Consider the following 11,236-nt stretch of genomic DNA (forward strand, 5'->3'; position numbering starts at 1 on the left):
CTCCTCTCCCTCCCTCTCTCTCTCTCTCTCTCTCTCTCTCTCTCTCTCTCTCTTTCTCTCTCTCTCTCTCCTCTCCCCCTCTCTCCCCCTCCACAGTTTTATCCCTCTCTCGCTGTATAAGCATAATCATTATTACTGTATATAAAATTTTGGGATGGGGTAGGTAGCCCGAGTCCATTGCAAGGGTGCCTTAAACTGGACGGCGTTGGTTAGAGGAGTGAGGGAGAAGGTTTAAAGTGGATCTGGTGGGTAAACTTTTCATACAAGTATTTGCAATGAGCTGCCAGAGGAGGTGGTGGAGGCAGGAACAGCAACCACATTTGAGAAGTGTCCGGACAGGTACTTGAATAAACAGGGCAGAGGAGAATATGGAATTAATGCAGGTGAGTGGGAGTGGTATAGATAGGCATGTTGGTCAGCCTGGACGCAGTGGGTTGTACAACACGATGACTCTGTTATTGCTTTCCTGATCAAGGGATCAGCTACAACAGAAGTACATGGAACATGACAGGAACAATCCACCCTATGTGCACTAACCAGGATGCCAATCCAAACTAATCCTGTCTGCCTGCACATGCTCCGTGTCCCTCTTTAAATACACCCAGTGACTTGGACTGCACAGTCCTCTCTGGCAAAAAGTTCTACAGATCCACCACCCTCTGGCTGAAGAAAATCTCATCTCAGTTTATTGAGAAGTCCCTTTATTCTGAAGCTTTGCCTTCGGATGCTAGACTCTCCTGCCAATGGAAACACCACCTCCACATCAACTATATCCAGGCCTTTCAGTATCTGGTAAGTTTCACTGAGATTTCACTCCCCCACCCCCCACCTTTCATTCTGAACTCCAGTGAGTACAGGCCCGGAGACATCAAATGAACTCGTACGTCAGGCTTTTTATTCTTGGCATCATTTGTGTGAACCTCCTCTAGGCCCTCTTGAGAGCCCGCACATCCTTACTTCGATATGGGGCCCAAAATAGCTTACAATCCACAACTGCAGGAGAAGGAAGAGGTGATCCTATTGTGATTAGATTCACAACCAAACAGATTCAAAGTTCAAAGTAAATTTATTATCAAACTATGTATATGTATGTGGGCACATGGCCAAGTAGTTAAGGCATTCAACTAGCGATCTGAAGGTTGTGAGTTCAAGCCCCAGCCGAGGCTGCGAGTTGTATCCATGAGCAAGGCACTTAATCACATAGTGCTCTGCGATGACACTGGTGCCAAGCTGTATCGGCCCTTGCCCTTCCCTTGGACAACATCGGTGTCGTGGAGAGGGGAGACTTGCAGCATGGGAAACTGCCGGTCTTCCATACAACCTAGCCCAGGCCTGTGCCCTGGAGAGTGAAGACTTTCCAGGTGCAGATCCATGGTCTCGCAAGACTAACGGATGCCTTTAATGTATATGTCAGCATATACTTCCTTGAAATTCATTTTCTTGTGGGCATTCACAGTAGAACAAGTGCAACAGAATTAATGAAAAGCTATGCAGAGACTGACAAACAACCAATGTGCAAATGAAGACAAGCTGTGCAAATACAAAAAAAAACCCAAATAATTATATAATAATAACATGCTGAATTAAAATACAAACTCATAAAATAAGTAATACTTTACTATAAGTACAAACATAATCCAGTTTTAGAGTCAGAATACCACAAATTATATATTATGACTGATCAGTTATTACAGATAGGACAATCCATAATAACTGTCCTGATATAATAATACAATATAAACGAGCAAGAACAAATTACTTAATAGATGTAGCCATTCCAAACACATATAACTTACTGAAATCAAGGAGTGAAAAAAAACAGAAATATGCTGAACTAATAGAGGAAATTGGAAGACTTTGGAAGATGAACAAGATATACATTGTCCCTATAGTAATATCTACAACTGATATCATCCCAAAGGCACTACGCAATAGCATTAAACGATTAGGGCTACGCAGTAATATATATGTAAATCTTCAGAAAGCCACAATACTAAACACCACTAGAAAAGTCCGAAAATTCTTAGCAATTGAGAAATGAGTGTGCTTGGCTGGGAAAAAAAATCTGATTTAATAATAATAATAATAACTAAATAGTAAATATATAATATTAAAAGCATGAGTTGTAGAGTCCTTGAAACAGTCCATAGGTTGTCGAATTAGTTCAGTGTTGAGATGAGTGAAGTTATCTGTCACACTCAGCTAGAAAATAGTGGAAGACATTAAAGGTAGGTGAAGGTGATGTGGTAACTCATGGCAGAGAATGCAGGCAGGTGCAGAAGGGGTGGGGCGTATTTTCTCTATTTCTGCTGCAATGATTGTCATTTCCTATCAGATTCCTTCTTCTTCGGCCCATAACCTTTTCCACCTATCACTTTCCAGCTTCTCACTTCGTCTCCCCTTCCCCACCCACCTACCTTTCCCTTTCACCTGGCTTCACCTATCACCTGTCAGCTTGTACTCCTTCCCCTCCCACCAACTTCTTATTCTGGCTTCTTCCGCCTTCCCCTCCAGTTCTGATGAAGAGTCTCAGCCCTAAATATCAACTGTTCATTCCTCTCCATTGATGCTGCCTGACCTGCTGAGTTCCTCCAGCATTTTGTGTGTGCTACTCTGGATTTCCAGTATCTGCAGAATTGTGTTTAAGATATTAATGTCTTTGATAAGAACTGCTGTGCTACTGTAACATTTTTGGACACTTGACAGAGAAATTCAAATTCAGATAGGACAGTAGGAAATTATTGAAGTCCTGATGAAGGGTCTTGGCCAGAAATATCGATGGTTTATTCTCCTCCATGGAATCTGCCTGACTTGCTGAATTCTTCCAGAATTTCAAAGGTCAAAATTCAAAGTAAATTTATTATCAACATATACTACTCCCAGTTGTACATAATAATAATGAGAATTTGAGTTGTAGAGTCCCGGAAAGTGTGTGTTGCTCAAGATTTCCAGCATCTACAGAATCTCATGTTTTTGGAATTAGAGTAGTAATTTTGAGGATTACAGAAGCAAACTTGAAGAAGAAGAGGAGACAGCTGGTGGAAGAGAAGCATACAACATTGGAGTCGCAAAGGGAGACTGGATCAGTGTCTTAGTGAGAAGTTGGTTGTAATAACAGAGATAGGTGTCGAGGGAAGAGGAGGTGGAAGAGACCATGAGGGAAAATGGAAGAGCAATAGAAGAAGCAAAGAGCCACATAATCAATTACATACAAGCTAACATTTTCGGTAATGGTTATAATTATCCCGCAGAAGTTAACACCAGCCAACTCCCAGATGTTAATTGTGCAAGAATTAAGTTTGAAAACTGATTTAACACTGACCTTTTTTAATCTAGACACTACCTCTTTAAGAAAGAAGAAGAAAACTCTGGTGATTTCGAAAACATCAGGTAAGAACTAAAACTTTGAACATCTACATTAAAGACTCATCAGCTAGCAATTTAGAACCGTCGTTTGATGATTTGCTGCAGTAGAGATTACAGTGTCAGAATCAATTGACCAGAGTGATAATTACCTAAGGTGTGTTAGTTTGAATTCAACTTCAGGAACACCCTTCTAAGAGAATGCTGAAGAATGTAGACCTGTTAATCTGTCATTCACTGTATAAAATTATCTTGGATGTGTACAGAAATATTTCTTATACCAGCTAAACCATAATATAGGGACTAATATATGTATTCATACTTGACTATTCTTTAAGGAACTACTTAGAGCATAGAACACAGAACAAGCCCTTCAGTCCACAATATTGTACTGAACCAACTAAATTAGTAATCAAATGGCCACCTAGCTGGTCCTTTGTGCCTACACAATGTCCATGTCCTCCATTTCCTACACATTCAAGTGACACCCCAGGCACCCACTCCTCTTTGTTTAAAAAAACTTGCCCCACACATAGAGTCATAAAGTCATAGAAAAGTACAGCACAGAAACAGGCCATTTGTCCCATCTAGTCCATGCCAAGCCACTTAAACTGCTTATTCTCATCGACCTGCAGCAAGATGATAGCCCTCCATACCCCAACCATGTTCCTATCCAAACTTCGCTTAAACATTGAAATCGAGCTTGCATGCACTACTTGTGCTGGCAGCTCGTTCCACACTCTCACACCCTCTGAGTGAAGAAGATTCCACTCATGTTCTCCTTAAAACTTTTCAATTTTCATCCTTAACTCATGACTTCTATTTGTATCCTCCCAGCAACAGTGGAAAAAGCCTGCTTGCATTTACCCTATATATATAATCGCTCATAATTTTGTACACCTCTATCAAATCTCCTCACAATCTTCTACATTGCGAGGAATAAATTCTTAACCTATTCAATCTTCCAATATAACCTGGCAACATCCTTGTAAATTTCTCTGTACTCTTTCAACCTCACTCTTTCATCTTTCTTGTAGGTAGGTGACCAAAACTGCACACAGTACTCCAAATTAGGCCTCATCAATGTCTTATACAAATTCAACAGAACATCCCATCTCCTGATCTCAGTACTTTGATTTATGAAGGCCAATGTGCCAAAAGCTTTCTTTACAACCCTATCTACCTGTGACACCACTTTCATTGAATTATGGACCTGTATTCCCAGGTCCCTTTGTTCTACTACACTCCTCAGTGCTCTACCATTCTCTGTGTTGGTCCTATTGAAGTGCAACACCTTGCACTTGTCTGAATCAAATGCCGTCTGCCATTTTTACAGCCCATTTTGGGCTGCAAGCCATTATAATCTTCCTTGCTGTCCACCGAACCCCCCAGTCTTGGTGTCATCTGCAAATTTGCTGATTCATTTAACCACATTATCATCTAGATCATTAATATAGATGACCAACAACAACAGACTCAGCGCCGATCCCTTTGGCAATCCACTCGTCACCAGTAAGCAGAGAGGCAACCATCTACTCTCACTCTCTGGCTTCTTCCACAAAGCTAATGTCTAATCTAATTTACTACTTTATCTTGAATGCCAAGCTACTGAACCTTCTTGACCAATCTCCCATGTGGAACCTTGTCAAATGCCTTGCTAAAGTCCATGTAGACAATATCTACTGCCTTGCCTTTTTCAACTTTCCTGTAACTTCCTCGAAAAATTCGAGGACGTTACACTGCCAATAGTAAGCTGCCAGAGTCCACTATACTGGGCCAGTCTTTCAAGTTGTCCCTAGGTGTAGCCCATCGAAGTTCCTTCCCCATCCAGGGGTGAGCTCTTTGGAGCTTCCATTGGTATTTCTGTAGAACTGGGTTTTTTCAAGATGAGGTTGAAAGCTCCATTCCCAATCGTCCTCCTTTTACCGATAGGCTTGGGACAGCCTGTGGCAGAGTTAGAAAACTTTAGCCTCACTCTTAAATACCCTCTGAAATGGCCCAGTGAGTGACTCAGGTTGGGCAAGTAGTGATAGTAGATAAATGGGGGCCTTTTCAGTGATGTCCAGATCCTGAAACATGAGCAGATAAAATCAAGTAATTTGTGATGACTAGGTTGAATTGTCCGAATCAGAGCTAGAGTCAGAATCAGGCTTATTACCACTGACATACAGTATATCATAACATTTAACTGTTCTGCGGCAGCAGTACAGGGCAATATATTTTTTAAAAGCTTTAAGTTACAATAAGAAACATATGAAAAATATATATAAAAAAGATTGCGAACTAGTGAGGCAGTGTTGATGTGTTCACGTTTGTCCTTTTATTGAACTTACTGCTGTTTGTTCACTCCCACCCATTCAAACGAGGTGTATGTTTGTTTATCATCCAGCTGACGGGGACCCACACTTTATTGCTGATTTCCCCTTGAGCAAGTTGTCGGTGTGCTTTAACATAGATGGTCAGCCAGGAGATGTGCTCAGACTGGTGTCTGATCATGACAACTCAGGTAAGATGTTAACTAGAGAAACCTTAAATATTTGATTAATTCCTAAGATGGAGAATCACAGAATTATAAAGAAGATTTTCCATGTTATGCCCATAAAAAACCTTTTCTTTCCTTCCCCATGTCTTCCTATCAAGTGTCTAATTTTTTTTATTAACATTGTTATCAGACTCTTGAATAAACCTCTTACAAAAACTCTCAAATGCTACTCAGACCTCTCAGATGAATTCCGGATCTTCCAATTCATCTCACTGTGACCTTGGACCGTATTTGTCTATCTGCACTGGATCAATCAGTATCAGGTTTATCATCAATGACCCATGTTGTTTTGTGACGGTGGTACAGCGCAATACATTAAAAAATTATATGTTATGTTGAAAAATCAAATAAATAAGTATTGCAGAAAAGGAATGGTGAGGTAGTGTTCATGGGTTCATGGACAGTTCCTCTGTCTGATGGCAGAGGGGAAGAAGCTGTTCCTAAAATGATGAGTGTGGGTCTTCAGCTTTCTGTAGCTCCTTTCTGATGGTAGTAATGAGAAGAGGGCATGGCCCAGATGGTGAGGATCCTTAATGATGGACGATGCCTTCTTGAAACACCATCTCTTAGAGATTCCTTCAGTGGTGAGGAGGGTTATGCCTGTGATAGAGCTTGCTGATTCTATAACTCTCTGAAGCCTCTTTCAATCCAATGCCTGATAGGAGTATCCAAATGTCTAGTGTTACGTCTCATATAGCACTAACTGTTGCCCTTTTCATTTGCTATTATTGACCGACTGTCCAGTGCTTTGTCACCAACTAACATTGGTGGTGATGTCAAACAGGATTGGCACAATATTTTTCACTTACTTGATTCTTTTTGTCATGTCTTGAATTTCAGCATTGCACTGTCTAACAGTCGTCTCGCTTTCCTGTTTCCGTAAGGTGTAACAGTCAACGGACAGCTCATTGGAGCTCCGGCTCCTCCTAGTGGTCATAAGAAACAACGGACCTACTTCAGTGCCATCACGGTCATTATCAGTAAACCCTCCCGGTCCTACATCCAAATCACGCCCCACAAGGTCATCTTTGACAGTCGAGACAGGTTCATCCTTTCGTGTGACAGAACAATTGAGGTGGAGAGCGAAGGTTTGGTGGTGTCCGTGACGGCGAAGTCCAATGTTACCGTGACAATAAATGATCACATCTCCTTTGTAATCCTGGTTCATCAGTATAAAAACCCGGCCCCATATCAGAAGGATCACCTTGGATTCTACATTCTCAACAGCAAAGGACTTTCCTCCAATGCCCATGGTCTCTTGGGTAAGTGACTGCTGAAAAATAAATTATACCACGTCTGCTGCTGTTTGATTTTTACAAAGTTTGTTAAGTTTTTTTGGCCCATACTATTGCAAGTTCCATGACACTTTGAGGAGCTGACATCCAGATACAGTGTGTTTCAGTATGGGCAAAAAATGACGAACTTAGAATGGGATCTAGGTTGACATGGACCAGTTGGGTTGAAGGGCCAGTTCCACGTGGTATAACTCTGAATTGAACAATTAGTTTATTATTGTCACATGCACTGAGCCACAATGAGAAGCTTTTGATCTGCCTGCCATCCATGCAATTCATTTCATCACAATCATGCATTGAGATAGTACAGAATGCAGAATGAAGTGTTACAGAGAAAATGCAGTGCAGGCGGAAAATAAGGTGTAAGGTCACAGTGAAGTAGATTGTAAGATCAAGAGTCCATCTTATCTTACTAGGGGATGGTTCACTACTCTTATATTATGTGGCAGAAGCTGACCTTGAGCCTGGTAGAATGTGTATCTTCTGACCAATAGGAGATGGGGGGAAGAGAGAATGTCTGGGGTGGGTGGGGCGTGGAGCCTTTGATTATGTTGTCTGCTTTCAGAAGGCAACGAGAACTATAGACAAAGTCCATGGAGGGGAGGGTGGTTTCCATGATATGTCTAGCTGTGTTTGCAGTTCACTGCAATTTCATTTGGTCTTGGGCAGAGCAGGTGTCGTACCAAGCCCTGATGGTTAGGATGCTTTCTACAATGGATCAAAAAAAAATTGGTGAGGGTTAAAGGGGATATGCCCGATTTCTTTAGCGAATGTTGTGATCAGCTGGAGATTTTGGTTATGTCATCTGCTTTATCAAGGCAGAAGAAGCTCGATGACTCTATGTTCTACATGTTCCTAAGTGATTATCAGAGATTAGTTTTGCTCGACCACATCTAACTAGCTCAGGGAGCCAGGGATCTGAATGGTAGCCCTTTGTGCAAATTTTTAATCTGCAGTCTACTGGTACCTCCATTTGAAATGAATTGGTAATTGGTATTTGGCTTATTATTGTCACATATTGAAAAACAGTGAAGGCTTTTGCTCGCATGCCACACACAGATCATTCCATACATAAATACAAAAGGAAATGAATGTAGAAGGTAATGTTGCATTTACGGAGAAAACTCATGCAGGAGGACAAAGTGCAAGAGCCATGACAAGATAGACTGAGGAATCTGGAAGCCATCTTTATCTGACAAGAGGTCTGTCTTGATTAGTAAGGGTGTCAAAGGGTATGGGTGGAATGCTGGAGAAAGGGGTTGGGAGGGAAAATAAATCAGCCATGCCTGAATGGCCTAGTTTTGCTCCTATTCCTTATGTTCTTATGGTCTAACAACCACACGCTGGTTCCCACCGACTGTAGCATTTGTGGGATCGTGCTGGTCCCTGTGCAGTCAGACATGGCATCTGGGACTGGTTTGTTGTGTGGGCAATAATTTGCACGTAAAATCATGGATCACCTCTGAACACTGTAGTGTGCACTAGACTGTGTGGTTTGCTTCATTACTGGTATAAGAAGGTAGAAGGAGCAAACCAAGGAAAAATAATCTCTATTAGCAAATTATAGGGAGAGCAAATTAACCTTTGCTTTAAACCATCACCCCACAATAAGTTGTTCTCTTTTATCTTCATAGATTTGGTTGACATAGTGGATAAGTTGCTGGACCACAAAAAGCAAAAATATGTTCACTAAGAACATAAAAAGAACTGGGGATATTCTTTGTAGCTGTTCCACCATCTAAGAGTAACTTTTACCTCAGGGGCACCTCCTGTTTTAACCCCGTAACCCCTGATCATCGAACGGTTTTCAATTCCCACTACTGTCTATAAGGAGTTTATACGTTCTTCCCCTGACTGCATGGGTCTCCTCCGTTTGCTCCAGTTTCTTTCCACAGTCCAAAGGCGTACAGTTAGGGTTAGAGTTAGCAGGTTGTGTGCCGGAAGCATGGCGACTCACAAGGACTGCTCCCAGCACATCCTTGGGCTGTGATGGTTGTCGATGCAAAACAACGTATTTCACAGTATGCTTCTATGTAAGTATGACAAATAAAACTAATCTTTAACTCCTGCTGGAAATACTCAGCAGGCCAGGCCGAGGCAGAGGCTGCACTGAGGGAAGGGGAAGCTGTGGGATAAGAGAGGGGAACACCGAGGGAATGGAGGGGTGAGGCAGAGGGATGAGGGAGGGAGAGGCAGGACAAGAAGCGCTGTGACGAGGGAGGGGCAACAGTCAGAGAGCGGAGGGATAAGGTGGTGGCAGGCCAGAGCAGAGCGATGAGAAATGTACACACGGAAGGAGAGAAGGAATGAGGGAGGGACACAGGGAGATGAGGGATTGAGGGAGGGATGAGGGAAGGTCACACAGAAGGAGAGGGGAAATGTGAGAGGGGCACGGAGATGAGGGACGAGAGAGGGTCACTGAGGAAGAGGAGGATTGAGGAAAGGTCACACAGATAGAGAGGTGGGATGGGAGGGTCGCACAGAGGGAGATAAGGGTGAGGGATGGACAGAGAGGGAGAAGAGGGCTGAGGGTGGACATACAGAGGGAGATGAGGGAGGGACACACAGAGGGGTGAGGGAGGGACACACAGAGGGGTGAGGGAGTGACAGAGCGAGAGGGCGGTTGAGGGAGGGACTCAGAGGAAGAGGAGGGATGAGGGAGAGTCACTCAGAAAGAGAGAGGAGGGATGAGGATATACTACCCTAAGATTCATTTTCTTGCAGGTGTACATAGTAGAACAAAGAAACACAAAAGAATCAGTGAAAAGCTACACACGAAGACTGACTGCGGAAGGAGACAAACTGTGCAAATACAACTATAATAAATAAATAAACAAACAAACAAACAAACAAGCAAGCAAGCAAACAATGCTGAGAACCTGAGTTGTAGGGTCCTTGACAGTAAGTGTAGGTTGTGGAATTAGTTCAGAGTTGAGGTGAATGAAGTTACCCAGGCTGGTTCAGGAGCCTGATAGCTGTAGTGTAATAACTGTTCCTGAACCTGGTGGTGTGGGACCTTGGCTCCTGTGGTTGGCCGAAGGACCTGCGTCCATGCTATTTTGCTCTCTGAATCTATGGCTGACATATTTTGTCACTGTTCCTTCTACAGGCCAGTTCTTGTACAGCCATGTCCAGATCACAAATGCAACCAGACCTCCAAGATGGTTAAATCAGGCTCTAACCCCGTCAGGAGAAGGCGAGGCGACCACAGGACCCGGAGTCTCGCTGAGCATCAAAGACCGACTGGTTCCAGTGGTGAGGAAACAGCGGTGGATTTACAATGGGCAGCACCGTGTTGACTGCTGGTTTGCAAAGAACAATGCTGCCCATTTGATTGATGGATCATATGGAGATTACCTTGTGTCACATCTCTTTGACACAACTACAGGCAAATCCAATCAACTCTAACTTCACCGGCTGGAGGGGAATATGAAGTATATTTTTCACCACTGTTCCTTGCTGGGTTCAATATATCTTAGGCTCTTGCACCATCATGAACATCATGCTTTGTTGTCTTGGTAACAACATAGTTTGCAAAATTGCACAAAAGGTGGTTTGAGATTCCTTTAAGATTTTTTTTGAGGTCCAGAAACCTTTTTTCCAAATAAAGAGACTGTTTTTCTCCAGGATGGGTTCACATTGTAGTTTCTGTCAATAAAATCAATCTGCTTTCGAATTAAGAATATGGCATTCACCACATACGTTTAACCCCACATATCTCCATTTCCACATCCACTGCAGTCAGGCTTGGCAAGATCAGACACATCCCTCAGTGAAATCTTCCATATGACAAGTGCAATCGTTTCAGAGGCTAATGTTGCTGCTGAATATCCAAAATTAAGTAATGGAATGTGTGCATTAAAAGTAGCAGTAGGCAGTTTGACTTATTGGGTCTGTTTTGCCATTGCGTTAGATCAACCTATCTTCTCTCACATTAAATTTATGCCCTTAATTTTAAACTCCCTCACCATTGCAATATAACTGTGACCATTCACAGTATCTATAACCAACTCTGCTGTGAGAAAATATCCAAGAC

The 11,236-nt window shown here is 42.5% G+C and overlaps 1 protein-coding gene across 1 annotated transcript in view; it reads left to right on the plus strand.

Moving 5' to 3' along the window:
• The window catches only part of itih5 (inter-alpha-trypsin inhibitor heavy chain 5), a 59,327-nt gene extending 48,511 nt beyond the window's left edge, over positions 1-10,816 (plus strand). The window contains exons 10-13 of the mRNA XM_063072735.1: positions 3,337-3,390; positions 5,753-5,869; positions 6,790-7,167; positions 10,310-10,816. Of these exons, the coding sequence (XP_062928805.1) occupies positions 3,337-3,390; positions 5,753-5,869; positions 6,790-7,167; positions 10,310-10,608 (848 nt within the window). The 3' untranslated portion in view covers positions 10,609-10,816. The remainder of the gene's footprint in view (positions 1-3,336; positions 3,391-5,752; positions 5,870-6,789; positions 7,168-10,309) is intronic.
• The last annotated feature ends 420 nt before the right edge of the window (positions 10,817-11,236 follow it).

This window comes from Mobula hypostoma, chromosome 20 (genome assembly GCF_963921235.1).
Source record: "Mobula hypostoma chromosome 20, sMobHyp1.1, whole genome shotgun sequence".
NCBI classification, from domain to species: Eukaryota; Metazoa; Chordata; class Chondrichthyes; order Myliobatiformes; family Myliobatidae; genus Mobula; species Mobula hypostoma.